At 39.1% G+C, this 16,258-nt stretch overlaps 1 protein-coding gene across 3 annotated transcripts in view; it reads right to left on the bottom strand.

The window, feature by feature from the left end:
• Positions 1 to 3,806, bottom strand: part of LOC114080723 (dedicator of cytokinesis protein 8) — a 220,863-nt gene extending 217,057 nt beyond the window's left edge. For all 3 annotated transcript variants that reach the window (XM_034636531.2, XM_071600587.1, XM_034636533.2), the window contains exon 1: positions 3,651 to 3,806. In XM_034636531.2, coding sequence (XP_034492422.2) covers positions 3,651 to 3,703 — 53 coding nt within the window. In that variant the 5' untranslated portion in view covers positions 3,704 to 3,806. The remainder of the gene's footprint in view (positions 1 to 3,650) is intronic.
• Between the last annotated feature and the right edge of the window lie 12,452 nt (positions 3,807 to 16,258).

Here is a 16,258-nt window from a genome sequence, read left to right as displayed (position 1 = left end):
GAGAGAGCCAGGGCAAACATGAGAGATGGCTGCCACAGGCATTCTCAGGTTCCTCCTTGGTTTTGGCCCTAAGCCTGAACTGGGCAAAACTGCCTGCAGGAAGCCACAGAATTTAAAAACAGTTGGGGATGTTCTTCACAGGCTGTGGTATAGTCTGCTCCCTCCCTTTTGAGGTTGGTGTGGACAGAGCTAAGCTCTTTGCAAATAAAAATTTTCAATATATCAGATTTCAATAACTCATTAATAGGTAGCACACTTTTTTACCCTATAAATATTTGTAAGGGATAGTTTATATTCTTCTAAGTAGGAAGGTGAAAAATATGAACACATGCTGAATGTCTAATGGCCATATTTCAATACTGTCTTGTTTTTGTTATTTGGTCTATTTTAAAAACTAGTAGTTGGCATGCAAGGGAAAACATTTTCTTTTCCACCTTCAACAGAGCAAAACATCACATTGTTAGTTTGTTTATAGAGTATTGATCAGAAACAAAACAATTTGCCAATGCTGCTACTGAAATAATGATTAAAAAAATTAATCCTCTGCTTGCTTTTAAAGGAAATTCTTAAGATACGTGGATCAAAATAGCATGGGCCCATTTAAGAGTCTCTGGAACCACTTGCAATCCCAGTTCTGCCATAGCTGGCTATATGGCCAAGCTTCATTTGTTCTCCTCTTCCAGACTTCACTTGAATCTTATAGGGTTTTCTGGGGCCTTAATGATATAATCCATTAAGTTTATAACAGTGTCTGACACACAGTAAGTGATCAACATGTGGTAAATTTTCATACTACATTAATACTGGGTATATGCTTATTAATCCACTCCTTTGAATATTCTAACAAGCTCATTAGCATAATTCTTCCACTCCCCCCAAAAAATGCTTCAAAAGGGAAAGTAGAAATCTAAGAACATAAATATGCAATCCATATTCTTGCCTGAGGATTAGTAAACACTTTATATTAGCTTCAACTTGAGAGGGCTCTTCTCAGTCATATTCCATCACACATCTGTCCCACTGAGTACGTTTGGGGTGTCGACATAGGGATGGAAAGCATATGAGAGAGAACAGTAGCCCCAGGAAAGCTCCAATTGGCCACAGGTATCTGCACGCCCAGCCCATACTGGTCTCCACCTGGAGAGAGCTCCAACTTCAGCTCTCCTTCCTACCTTTTCTTTTAGGCTCTCAAAAATGATGATTTCTAGAATCAGGAAAATGAAAATTTAAACAACATTGAGATTTTTCTCATTCCAGTTAGAATCGCAACCCTCAAGAATACAAATAATAATAAATGCTGGAGATAATGTGGGGGAAAAACAATACTTACACACTGTTGGTAGGAGTATAAATTAGTACAACCAATATGGAAATCAGTGAGAAGATTCCTTGAGACTAGGAGTGAAACTACCACATAGCCCAGCTATACCACCCCTCAGTATTTATCCTCAGGAGGTAAAGTCAGCATGCTATTGTAATACAAGCCTACCCATGTCTACAAGCAGCACAATTAACAGTAGCCAAATTATGGAACCAGACTTAGTTTTCCATCAAGAGATAGAGAGATAAAGAAAATGTGACATGTATACACAGTGTAGTTTTATTCAGCCATAAAGAAGAATGAAATTATATATCATTTGCAGGAAATAGAACTTGAAAGAATTATGTTAAGTGAAATAAGCCAAATTCAGAAAGTCAAGGATTGTATATTTTTTTCTCATATGTGGAAGCTAGAGAGAAAAAAGGGGGAAATAAGGGGTCTCATGAAAATAGAAGGAAGAGGACAAGGAGGAGGGAGAAGAAAAAGGAAAGGGGAAATTCTAGGAAACAAAAGTGACAAAATTATATTGTTCTATTGTGTGCATGTACCAAAGGGTAACAATGAGTCCCACCATTATGTATAATTATAATGCACCAATAAAAATGATGCTACTAGAGAGGATGATAACATTGAAGCTGATGGTAACATTGTTAATGATAGTTAATGTTTATTTAATATTTATTCTAAGCCAGGCACTGTAAGCACTTTGTATCTATTATTTTACTTAATCTTCCCAACAGTCATAAGAGGCAGGTACTATGATTATCCCCCCATTTGACATAAAGAGATTATCAAAGTTTGAGATAATCTCTTTATAGGCCAAATGTTACCCAGTTTACAAGAGAGAGCCCCTTTTCAAGCTGATCTGATTCCAGCAGGGTCTTTATTCCTAAACCTTGGGCTATATCAACCCCACAACCTCTTTCAAGACTGCCTAGATTAGTCTGGGTCCTGGCAACTCCCCCCAGATCAACCCCACCCAACCTCATAGTCTTGATCATCTTTCTACCCAAGACATACTTCCTGCCCTAAAATTCATAGGGCCAAGTTACAGAGAAGCAGCTACATGCAAGTGGTACACCCATCAGTGACTTTAATTTGAGCCCCCCCTCCCCAATTCCCTCAAATGAATTACCCTTCCTGGCACACAACAACCATGAAACCTAATGCAGAAAAAATATGTCAGAAGAAGATCCCTGATATAGATTATGCATTCAGACTAATAGCTTTTGGGCATTATCATTAATATACAGTCTGTATTAAAAGTAAGCTTTTTTCAGAGGATGTCCTTACCAGCTCCTTATTCTGGACTTCAAAATTTCTGGTGGCTCAAACTTCATACACTAGCAGCACAAAGACGAATTTTACCATGGAACCAGGCACTAGAGGCTCAACTAAAAGAGTGAAAAATCCTAGAGCTGGGAGAGCAGCAGAAAAATCAGTTGACTCTTCAGGACAAGTTTCTTATTATCTTTTAACTATGTAGTCTAGATTTCTCAGGCAAACATGTCCTCAAATCTCTGTCAGCAGTTTTCAGTGGAGGAAAAAGTGCAGTTAAAGCACCTCTGCTGAGAACTTGGGGCAATAAATGTGCTTACATTTAGTTTGTTTAGTTTTGATTATGGATTGGAGGATGAGTAGGGCTCTCCGCGTCCATAGTTCTTTGCTAGAGTGCTAGAAATCTAAAAATTCAGCTGTGGGTCACTCCTTTTTGTTTATTTAAATGAAGAAGTTTTAAAATTACTTTTTCCACTTCATGGCTCCTTTAGACCAAGGAATAAAAACAACGATGTCACCAGGTGCCCAACTTCATGGAAAAAGAAACAAAAAGGGAAAGAGCCCTACCCAGGACAACTAAAGTCTTGAAGCAACTGCCTCAACGTAAAACTCTCACTTTACCCACTTTGCTTCTTTTCCCTTCTCATAACTGCCTGAAAGGAAGGATCCATTGATTAGAAGCTCCGTGGCAAGCCAACACGGCTGACTGCGCCCATCGCATTCTGCCCGCAGGGCCACCTGTCCGAACCCCAAGTGGCGCGAGCTAGGCGGAGCTGGGGAGACGGCGCAAGAAGTTGCTCTGAGGAGGGACACAGGTGGCTGAGGACAACCAGGAGGATTGCCATTCTAGGGTAGGACGTGGCTGAGCCCAGCACGCGGACTCTCGCAAGGCCATTCACTCATGGGCAAAAGCCAACCCGCCGCCAGTGTCAGGAGCGCCCCGCTGCGGACTCGCAAGGATTTTGCTCGCTCCCAGTACTGGGAGGTGAGCGGCGCTCTGCCAGCTGGGGCGGGACGGTCCCCATCCGCTGCGCTGAGGGGCGCGTCTTACCTGTTGATCTTGAGTGCAAACGCGCGGCGCTCTGCGCTAGGCAGCGTGGCCATGGCCAGTCGGAGGCCCGGCGGCCTCTAGGGTCGTGGGCTACGAAGAGTAGAGACCCGGCGCTCCGCAGAGCTGCTGCAGCGCATGCCGAGTCAGACGCGCGCCTCATCTGTCAGTCCGGGAGGGAAACTTCCGCATTTCCACCTTCGTCGCTGAAATCACCCGGGGGGAGGGCCCAACCTCAGGGCTGAGGCGGCCAGCCCAGCCACCGCCGCCAGGCGCAGCCACTCGCCCGGCGTGGCATGCAGGAGCAGCGGGAGACCGGGGTGTGGACGCCACGAGGAACGGCCTCCGGATACTCAAACCGACGCGCGCTCTTCCCAGCGGCCTGACCTCAGGCACAGGGGAGTCGGGCGGATGACCCGGCGACCACGGAGCGCAGGCCGGAAACTCCATCTGCCCGGAGCGGCGAGGCTGCCAGGGAATGTGGGCAAGCGGGGGGAGCCCGTGCCTTCCTCCCGCCGCGGAAAGTTGGCGAGGTCGGGAACCAACCCTGGGACTCTGTAGGGTAGACCTTATTAAGGGTGGACACCATTCCTGGGAGAAGACAGTTTAAAAAAAAAAAAAGTGTAATCTCTTAGAAAAGTAAACAGCTTTTGCAAGCCATAGCTCATCATTCATCCCGGGGCACTTTAATGAATATAATGGATCCATACAAGACGTAAATATTAGGAGTCATAAAACACCTTTTTTCTTTCTCTTTTTTTTTTTTTTTTTCACCCTGGGATAACATTAATCTCAGCATCCCTGTGATTCAGGATTACCGTGCATCCCCGTTTATTTTGATTTCAGACTGAAATATCTTCTGAGAAACCCAGTCCTGAACTCAAGGAAGACATCAGAAAAGTCCCAATGACCAAAGTGGGAAAGCCCGTGCTTGTTTCAAGTTACTCCAAGTTGTACTATACTAGTGCCCTCTCTATTTGTCAACTTGCTCTTGAAAAATAGTAATGCAATACATTTTTGGTTCAAAAGTGCACAGTCCAAATACGGTAGCCACAAGCCATAATTAACCACTAACTGCTTGAAATTACAGTTTGTCCAATTGAAGTAGGCTAGAAAATAAATACATATTAGATTTTGGAGATAGTAAGGAAAAATAATGCAAAATATCTTGTTAATTATTTATGAGTTGATCACCGTCAAAATGGTCCTTGGAACACATAATAATAAGTAAATAAACTATATGTTATTAAAAGTGATTTCACCTGTTTTTTCCCTTTGTAAAATGAGGCTTGCATTTAAAAAAAAACCGTATAATTACATAATGTGGGTCACATTTGTGACCAATATTATTTTCCTATTGGCCAGCGCTGGTCCAACACAATCTAATTTGCAATCTGGATATAGTTTCTTCTCAATGGTGGCCTGGATATAGTTTCTTCTCAATGGTCTTCTCTCTTTGGATTCCACTGTGTCAATAAATCTTCAGAGATTAGGTAACTCCCCTTTCCCCATATTAATGCCTTTGCATATATAAGACAAAGTTCATAAGTGTACCATTACATAGAACACAAAAACAGAAAGAAAGGAAAGCTTTTGGTGGTAATTTGTTTCTGACTTTGAAAATTCTTGAAAGTATATTTACTATACTAGAATTTATGAACAAACATTTGGATAGAAAAACATTTAAAAGAGTAATTCTGTAAATACTTCTTCAATCTGGAAACAAATAAATATTTCATTGAAAACATTAGTCCTTAGTTCACTGTGTACTAAGTCAGCCTTTCGGGTGGGCTTCTTGAAGTTTCTGAATGTTTAAGACATACACTTTCAGGTAGAGCAAACAGATGCTGGTTTCCACACAGACACAAATAAAACCTAATGAGAACATACCAATTTTTCAGAATTCTCAATGAAGGCAACATTTTGGATGGGTAAAGGGAATCATAAAATCTTCTCTCTTACCTCACATAGGCTCCATTTCACATAGTATTTGGTACCTGACTATAGAGATTAGATCAGCATCATTATCCTCCTGTCAATTCCCTGATGCTTGAAAATGACTCCAAATTTTCTTAAGAGTTGTTTGACCAATCACCACAAATGCGTTACCAGTAGTTTAATCAAATGCCTATTTTAAAGTTTTATTTGTTCTTGGACACATTCCCAAATCACTGGTAAACTTACAAAACAGCCACCCAAAGGCCTTTCTTCCTCATTCCTTCTTTAGTCCCGTATAGTTGGACAACTATCTCCCCATCTCAAAGTGAACTCTGAAATTCCTCCCTTCAACCCAGTGGCCTCTCATGATCTTCCTCTTTGTTTGTATCTTTATGTCATTCAATTTTGCTTTTCATCTTTATAAAATTCCTCCCTTGACTTCTGTAACAGGTCATACATCAATTATTCTAAATTCTACTCTAGATTTCTCCATGATTTGTTACCTCCCCACCAAAACCAACCTCCTTCTCTACCTCATACCTTACCTGTTTTATAAGAAACAGCTCGTTAAGTCCAAGATCACAAACAGTATAGGAAGAGCCATTTCCCATTCTACAGTTTTGCCTATCCCTCAGATGTTTCCACCTAAACATCTTCAGACTCCAGAAATATAAAACTAAAACTCTCCATCTCCCCCACCCAACTGGAAGTTAGCTAGCCCTCTATAGTCATTCATTTCTGTAGGTGACACTGCTTTCCTACTTCCTGGGAAATAGGAAAGTTCCTATTTTAAACTTTGGAGTCACGTAGTGGGGAAAAGCAGGAAATATGGGTTGTGGCTTCAGTTTTTGGCTAATCGTGTGACCCGGAGTGAGTCATGGCCTCTTTGGATCAGAGTCCTCAGTCTTGGAATGACACCATCCGCATGCCTCTTTCTGAACTTCATGAATGTGTCAGCTTTAACTTCTTCCTGTTACCCTTCAGACTTAATTACTTTCCAAGGCCTGTCATTTACTCTTTTTGTTTTGTTTTGGTACTAGTGATTGAACCCAGGGGTGCTTTATCACTGAGCTACATTCCCAGCCTTTTATTTTTTATTTTGCGACAGGGTCTTACTAAGTTGCTAAGGCTGGCCTCCAGCTTACAATCCTCCTGCCTCAGCCTCCCAAGTGGCTAGAATTATAAGCCTGTGCCACTGCACGTGGCCTTGTCATTTATTCTAAAGATGTCACTCCTTTATAAATATCACTGTTCTCATTGCTTCCATTCTGGTCCATAAAGTCACGTCCGGATAACAAAAATAAGATTTTTATCTGGTTTCCCTGTTGCTGCCTCATCTTAAATAAATCTGACTCTACCACTGGATTAAGTTTACTAAAGCACTTGTTTAATCATGTTTCTCCCTGTTGGTGGCTTCCTGTAACATCTTCAGTTAAGTGTGCTCTTCACTTACTGGACTATAGGCCCATCCCATGGAGCTGGCTCTGTTCCTTAACTTTCTGTTGGAACAGGGAAGTTCTCACTCTTCCCTAGCAAAAGTGCATTCCTCCCAGTCTAGGGCCATTCCTGCTTATGTTATTTACCCTGGTGTCCTCACCTCTCTCTCATCCTTCAAAGTTTGAGTCAAATTGTCTTGTTCAACCTTAACCTAAAGGAGTGTTTTTTTTTTTTTTTTTTTTTTTTTTTAAAGAGAGAGAGAGAGAGGAGAGAGAGAATTTTAATATTTATTTTTTAGCTTTCGGCGGACACAACATCTTTGTTTGTATGTTGTGCTCAGGATTGAACCCGGGCCGCACGCATGCCAGACGAGTGTGCTACCACTTGAGCCACATTCCCAGCCAAAGGTTTTTTTTTTTTTTTTTTAATATATTAAGTTTGACAGCATCCTTTAATTAGTGTAGATCATCATCAATAAACGGTGCCCAGTGGAATGCAAGCTTCCTGAGGGTAGGACCATAGAGAAAAGGATGGCTATTTGAACTTCTCCTCCTTGCTTCCAAAGATCACTCAGGACCTCCGCAGATTTTGTTTAAATGTCACATTCTCTAACCACGTATTTAATATTGACATGCCCCATTCCCTTTTCCTGATGCTTCCTAATGCATTTTCCCTTTTAACATTGTTTCTCTTCATAACCCTTATCATGATCTGACATACTATATATTACATTTGTCTGTTTCTTAATTTTTTTCATGCTTCTAGAACGTAAGTTCCATGAGTGCAGGGATTTTTGTTTGGCTTGTTACTCTCTCTCTCTCTAGTTCTTAGAAGAAAGCCAGGCATATAGCAGGTGCTCAATAAATATTTCTTGAATAAATTGATAAATAACTGTTTCAATATTGAATGCAGACATGCAATAATTACTTGTTAAGATGAAATTGAATGGGAGTATCCAAGTTTCACGTGTCTTTAAGAAGGAAGTTAGGTCTTTATGTTTTATTCTCTTGGTATTTTAGTTGTACTTTTTAACGACTATCTTCATGTTTATTTCTTGGGCTAATAAATCAAACCAGCATGTAGGATTATTATTGGCAAGAACATATCTTCATTGTTGTCTTATAATTGAAGACAGATACAGATTTTTTTGGTATTTTTTTTTTTAGTTGTAGATGGACACAATATCTTTATTTTATTATTTATTTATTTTATGTGATGCTGAGGATCCAACCCAGTGCCTCACACTTGCTAAGCAGGTGCTTTACCACTGAGCCACAGCCCCAGCCCCACATACAGAAATATCTATGTACTGGTATTTAAAACCAGCCAGAGTTTAGATATTAGAATTTGGAGTTTCTAATTTTCTCCACATCGTTCCTTGTCTTGTCATGAGAAATCTGTAAATAGAAAAAGAATAGAGGTTAATAAATATTTCTTTAAAAATTATCATAGTGGGTCTGGGAGTGCAGCTCAGTGGAAGAGCATTTGCCTAGTATGCACAAGGCCCTGGTTTCAATCCTCAGCACCACAAAAAGAAAAATTATCACAGTGCATATCATAGTACATGCACATATTATTAATAATTCATATGTATATGCTAATGTGTTATAGTGTTGTAAGTATAAGATTTAAAGACATATTCTAATATATAATGCTGTATTTTACACCATAGCATTGATATAAACATTGTATTACTACAGGTACATTGAACTAATTCACTAATGAATGAACGAACTTACTCATTATCATTCATGTACCTTGTATTCGTTCCCCAAACATTCTACAAGTGTTACTTATGTCAGACACTGTGCTACATGATTCTGGGGACAAAATAATGAATAATATTTGTTCTCAGACTTCCCAGAATTCATGATCTAGGTATGAGACCCTTATGAAGAAGGAAAGAGAAGTTCCAGGCTCTGTGTGTCAGTGCAGGAATCTGTCTCCTCACTGTGGGAGAGTGAGGAAGCTCTGAGAGGAAGTGACTTATTACTGTAGAAAGGGTGACAGCAGAGAGATTGACAATGAGCAAGAATGAGTTTGCTAATGCAGTGACTCGGAACTGGGTCTTAAAGGACAAGTTCATCAGGCATAGAAAAAGTATACTGAGGCTATTCCAAGCAGAAGGAACACTATGTGCAAAACAAGGGAGACAGGAGACACTAATGTCCATCCAGGGAAGTGGTGAAAAACAGGCTTGAATGTGGACAGGACCTGAGTGTGAGGGTCTCATCAAAGAATTCAGACTTGATCCCACAGGCTTCTGAAGCCACCAAATGATGTCTCCTTATCTAGGCACTTGTCTCTTGGGAGAGACCTCTTGCCCACTGTCAGTCCATAATGAAGAAGCTGCTGAGGCCCAGGAGAGGATGGGGCAGGGGGTATTTTTGCTCCTCTAGAGCACCACATGGCTATGGTCCTGCTCTTCCCGTCTCCCAGAGGCTCTCTGCCTTCTCTCGGGCCTCTCTATTTACCCACTACCTCATCAGTCTACTTTCTTCTCCCCAAAGAAGGAGTCAATATCCATCCTTTGGTTGGCAAGAACCAACCAAACAATTATGTCCAGTTTCCCAGGCATCTGTTAAATGATTTTTTCCCTACCTCTATTTCCTGCTTTGGCTGTAGAGGGGTAAGTTGGGTTCTGACCCATACTTGGGCAGGTTCAATGGTAGGCTTGCATTCCAGGCTACAACTGACATTGTCCTGAGGGGAAAAAATGAATTTCCTTCTGGAGACTTCCAGCAGGTCTACATGAAGAATATGATTATGTTCTTCCCATTAATTTATCTTGACTTTTTTTCCCACACAAATTATTCATATTGGCCTCATTATGCTAAAAAAGAAACTCCTGCCTACCACCTCTCACTTCTATGCACATTACAAAGCTTTTAGCACACTGCAATATTTTCTTCCAGTCTTTTCTCCCTTTGTATATTAAATGTGTAGATTTTCCTGCTATAGACACATTGCTATAGAGTTTCTGTTTTGCATTTTATAATTATTTACATGTCTTATTTTTCCATGTCAATCTTGCTTCTGTATTCATTATTCATATGTTCTTTACCTTCACCTTAATGTTTTTAAATATTTATTTTGACCTTTTTTATTGTATGAGTTTGCATGTCACCACTAGTTCTGAGGAGAGAAGTAGGTGTAACATATACAGACGGAGCTGTATCTATCTAGCATCCATTCCTCCTGTTTCTGGGAATAGCAATTCCATTACTCTTGGGGAAACATGCTTCCTCCATTTTTAGACCACGGTTTGAGTGGCGCTTCCTCCTCCCTGGGCCCCAGAGGTGAATATCCAACCCAAGTCTGGCCCATCAGAGCATTATCAACTGGTCCTTCATAATTAGGCTGGAGATCAATAAAAGCAGGGAGCCTCAAAACCAGAATTCTTGTTGGAAACATGTGGAACAGTTTTTCTCATTCCACTGAGAACGACATAGGAGAGGATGTAAGCCTGGAGCTGTGGCAGCCATCTGTGCCCACCAGAGAGCTGCCCCAGGTGGAAGACAGTATTGCTGACAGGTGGGGAGGAGGAGACAGATGCCTGATTAATTTCATTGACGAGGTATTTAATAATTTTCCATCAGGTATTTAATAATTTTCCATTGAAAATTATTAAATTTTCAATTATATTCAATTGTATAAAATTATATAATTTTCCATTGTATATATTGTGATTTATACAACTATGCTCTTGGTTGGGAAGAGGCAGGATAATGTAACTGTTGAGAGTTTGAGTTCCGAAGCCAAATCACCTGGATTCCCATTCTGATTTTCACTACTAGCTGAGTGATTTTTAGCATGTTAACATCTCTGCATTAATATTCTTTGCCTGTAAAATGGGGTTCAGAGTGATACCTTTTTATGAGATTAAAAAAAGGATTTTGTACAGCACTTATAGTGACATTCTATTTTTCTATTATCATGACTTACATCCATTCGGAATGTTTGTAGCAGTAAGACACAAAAAAAACCAATCGAAAATTACTTAAGTATTAAATATTCAAGTTCATTACCCAAGTAAATCATTGGAAGGTAGTTCAGAACAAGGTGAGCAGCTTAACAATGCCATCAAGAGCTGAGGCCTCCCTGTCCCTTCACTCTGCCACCCTTAGCACATTGGCTTTTACTCATCATTCTATGAACTTGTAGCTATGAGATGGTTCCGGTGACTCTGAACAGCTACAACAGACACCAGCATCACAAAAAAGGAACACAGAAGGAGGCCAAGACTTTATCCATGTGAAGCTTCACCTTTCCCAGAAGTCCTCCAGGAATTTTCTAGGGTATTCCCTGTCCAGGAATAAGTCAGATGTCCCTCCTCAGTTGCAGGAGGTGCTTGGGAAAGAAAGAGTATTTGGGCAAGAGGAATATATAACCATGGCTGGCTCAGAATGATTCTGATTTGTTCTCTTGAGCTGCCAAAAAAAAAAAAAAAAAAAAACAGGAACAAAGGGGAGAACCTTCATATAGGCATCAAACAGCCGCCATATCCATTGTGTTGAAAAAATGAAATGAGATAAAGGGTAGAAAGCATGGAGCACGCTGCTGGATGTGGAGTATGGTCTCCAAACACGTTGCTATGATTTTTATTATCATGAAATCCATACAAATGTTTTTGCATGTTTATTATTATTTCCTCATAACAGTTTCCCAGAAGTAGAATTTAACGAGGCCAAAAGTTGTGAACTCCTGCCAAAAGTGTCTTAATCTAATCAGGAGGAAAGAGTAGACAAACTTAAATTGAAGGATATTCTACTAAACAACTGCTTATATGCTTTTTAAAAATGTCATTATCGTGACACACAAAGAAGGGCTGAGAAACTGGTAAAGAAACTGAGAAACAGATTAAAGGACACTAAAGAGACAGGATAACAAAAGGCCATCAGAGATCCTAGAACAGATTTTGGATCAAGAAAAAGTGCTGAAAAGTATTATTGGAACAATAAAAAAAATCTGCGAATATATAATCAAATCTGTGCATTTGGTAATGAAATTTTATCAGCATTATATTTCCCAAATGTGGATATTATTACCATTGCTACATAAGAGAAAGAAAATCCTTATTCTTAGGAGCCACATACTAAATTACTTAGGGTAAAAGAGGCAACACTGTAATTCCTTTTATTTTTTTTATATCTTTATTTAATTTATTTATTTATTATTTAATTTTTATTTATATGTGGTGCTCAGGATCAAACCCAGCGCCTCACACATGCTAGGCAAGTGCTCTCTACCACTGAGTCACAACCCCAGCCCTCCTTTTGTTTTTATTTTTTTAAATTTGTTCTTTTTAGATATACATGAGAGTAGAATGCATTTTGACATATTATACATACATGAGCACTGTATAATTCTTATAACTTACTCTTAGATGATCATGAATAATGATGATGATGATAGGCCTTTTCTTTTTTTTCATTTTTGCAACTTTAATAGCCTAAAACTAGATTTTATGTGTTTATAGGCAAATTTAATATTTTTCATGTTAGTTCACTGCATAATTGTATGTTTTTATTGTATATATATCTTTTCCCATTTGTCTCTTAGGGTCTTAGTAATTTTTCTTACTGATTCATGTTCACCTTCTAAGTAATCTTACTAGTCTGGGGTTATCTATGATCTTACTAAATATCTTGAGCCATTAGGAGGACAGAAATGAGACAGATTTGCAGAATCTTTAGACATTTCATTTCCCCCAGTGTCTGTCAGTATTAGACCAAAGTTTGTATGAATTTTTGAAATGCTTTTTTCACATTTTAGTATTATCCAATATCCTTCCAGACTACTTTACCCCAACTCAGGCATAGTACCTTAGTAATTCATGACAGCACGGGGTACTTTCAAAAGAAGGAAAAATAAGCCACATGGTGGTATCTGGCCAGACTTGCTTCTCAGTCCTTCCTGGTCCTTTCACACAATCACTACACAGGATCACTGGTCATCATCCCATTGCACTCTCCAACTGTGTGGTTTTTGTTACTCTTATGAACAATGTAGAGATAGGTACTGGTGCAGAACTTGGGTGTTATATCCAAGAGGACATGGCTGCCACATCCTCAAATCTATGCTTTACCCATTAGCGTGTTTATAAGACTAAACTTTTAGTTTATAAGACTGAACTTTTCAAACTTTGGAAGTCTCAGAATTACCTGTAAAGCTAATAGCAAGCACAGAAATCAAGACTCCTTGAAATGGACCAAGGCATAGACCCCTTTATGTCTGCCAACTTTTCCAGGCTGTCTGTTATATACCAAAGTTTGAGAACCATTGTTCTCAATGGTTGAAACATCAAATAATTTGAAAATGCCCCCAAAATTCTAATTAAAATTTTTTATTGGCTGGAATTCTAGCTTGGATTTTTTAAAAATGTCTAAAGGAAATATTTGTAAAAATGGTAGATAAAATGGGTAATTTGAAAGGTAGGGTACCCAAAATGGTGATAAGAATCCAGAAAGGAAAAGCAGAGGGTCAAACAGGAGCTTTGTACTGGTACAGGCTGCATACTATAGAAACTAAGAATGCTGAAATGGTTCTTGCCACAGATCCTAACAATAATATTGTTTAACAATAAGCTATAAAAAATGTGCTAATATAAATACCATGTAACCCCTGCGGCTCATGTATTACTGGTAGATGAAATTAAAGCCTCTCTTTATTATGTTTTCCCATGCCTTGTCAAACAACATTCAGAGTGTGGTGTGTGTGTGTGTGTGTGTGTGGTGGTGGGTGGGTGGGGGGGTCATTCTTGCCTTTACAGTAAGGAAACTTGGGCAGATCCCATGACTTACTTTTCTCTTATTATTAGGTAACAATCCTTATTGCAAACATGTTTTTAAGTCTGAGACCAGAATATTTGGTTAAGGTATTCATCACAACTCCACTTTATCTTTAGGCAAATCTTCCCTGGGGGTGTGTGCTCCAGGCTGTCAGTGTACAATGAGAATGAAGAGGAAAAATGCACAGTTGGCTTCTCTCCACTTTGTGCCACTTCTGTTTTCTTCTCCCACCTGATGCTGGATGGCTTTCTGAGCCACTGAGATTGGAGGAACAGTAAGGACGGGGAGAGTTCTTACGAAACTGACAACATAGTAAGCTGGCTTTGTAATTTCTGTGACTTATTCATATTGAAAGCTGTGAGCTGCTTTAGATCTGCTGAAAATATTCATAAATTCCTTGGCCTGAAGATCCTACTTGATTTCAATGCAACCTTACCCTGGTGTTCCAGGCTGTGTTAGCAACCATGGGCTAGAGTTGGGAAGGATCTTCTGAGCCTTTCAGCTGCAGGAAAAAGATCACTTCAAGCTCTCTGAAAGGTGTCTCAGGAGCCTTGGAAGGAAGTGGTATCCCTCCCTCAACCCTGGTCACAAGCACAAGTGGCAACTTTCCTTAGTAAAAGCCTCTTCAAAAATTCTGTGGGGCCCGGTGGGGTGGAGCATGCCTGTAATTCCAGTGGCTTGAGAGGTTGAGGCAAGAAGGATGGCGAGTTCATAAGCCAGCCTCAGCAGCTTAGCGAGTTGCTAAGCAACTCAGTGAGACCCTGTGTCTAAATAAAATACAAAATAGTGGCCTAGTGATCCAGTGCCTCTGAGTTAAGTGCCCCATACCCTGCCCCACCAAATCCAGTGTGATCCAAGAGTCATGGAAATACTTCTCAGAATTTTCTTAGAAAAAATTCTGCATATGATGATCTGGATTTGGACCATCATATTTTAAAAATTTGGTCATCCTGGTGAAACTAATATTTCAATATTCTTCCTCTATAACTTTAGATAACCTGCCATTAAGCCATAGTTAGAGAAATCATAATTTGGGACATTCTGTCTTCTAGATTGGAAATCTGTTGGAAAGAGAAAGAGATTATTGGAAAATGATAGACAGTTCATGCTATATTTTAAAAATTATTTTATTAGTAAAATTTGATTTTAGTGTATAATGCATATAGAAACAAGTGCACTGTGATAAATGTGTACTTGTCTTAACAAGATTAACAAAGCAGACACACCTATGAAACAAGGACCCAGAGCAAGAAAGAGAACATACCAGCTCCAGAAGCCCCAACATATGCCTTCTTAGTTCAGTTTTTCCAAAGGCAACGAATATCCTGATTATTTAATCTTTTCTGTCCATTATGTTCATGAAATTTAATCAATAGTTTTTCCTTTACTTGGAGATTATTCGTTCTCATTACTGGCTGGCCATGGTATGAACATACCTGAACAATTAATATTCAGTCAGTAAGCTCTTCTCTCAAGTGTCACTCAAAGGCTGATTGCAGCCTTCCCCGACCTTGCTAAATTCCAACTTCCTTCTACAGGAGGACTCTCTAAGTCACTCTAAAGACTTGCATTGATTGTTAGGATAAAACAGTTGGTCTCTTTGTAATTAAGGGGGAAAAAAACTATATACACAGTTAAGCACTTTCAGGAAAAGTGTTTATTTCTTCCCATTCTTCATATTTTATCCCATCAATCTGCTCTTATAATTTAGCTAAGTTGGAGTCATAGAATGTTTGAAGTGGAGAGAGTCATATCTTTTGAGAAATTGTGCATAAATTCTGCTGTTGCATGAATCTCTATTTCCTTGGGAATTGTAATAAGTTTTACCAAATAGGCCAAAGAAAAATTGCTGCAGATCCATTTACAGTAATAACTGGGGATCCTAAATACTTTTCTGAATATTTCTTGCATTGTATTTTATGTTGTAATTTTTTTTTCAATTAAAATGTAAGGTTTCAAAACAGGATAGAATTTCATCTGAGAATAAGACAACTTTAGCTTATACTTAATAAAATTCACATTTTAAAATTTCACAATGAAACTCAGTATTTGGAAAACTTGTCAGCATTTGCTTCATGAATTAATACCCACTCTACAGTTTAAAATGTGGGTGTTAAAAATAGTATCAATGCTCTGAATAATAAATGAAAAGCACTAGAGACTTTTCTTATGAAATACTATTTTATAAGTGCTCAAAATCACATTATTTTAGATGAAAATAATTTTTATTCAGACAGATTTATGTATAACTTCATTCAATTAAAATGTTTAGTGATTACATTAAATCTGTATAATGCTTTTGGTAGAATGTCAATTTAAAAAAAATTTTTTTAGTTGTTGATGGGCCTTTATTTTATTTATTTGTTTATATGAGGTGCTGAGAATTGAACCCATGTTAGGCAAGCGCTCCACCACTAAGCCACAACTCAGCCCACATTATGGCTG

Source organism: Marmota flaviventris, chromosome 13, assembly GCF_047511675.1.
Source record: "Marmota flaviventris isolate mMarFla1 chromosome 13, mMarFla1.hap1, whole genome shotgun sequence".
NCBI lineage: Eukaryota > Metazoa > Chordata > Mammalia > Rodentia > Sciuridae > Marmota > Marmota flaviventris.
The sequence above is the reverse complement of the archived record's forward strand: the minus strand, read 5'-3'. Positions and strand labels throughout refer to the sequence as shown.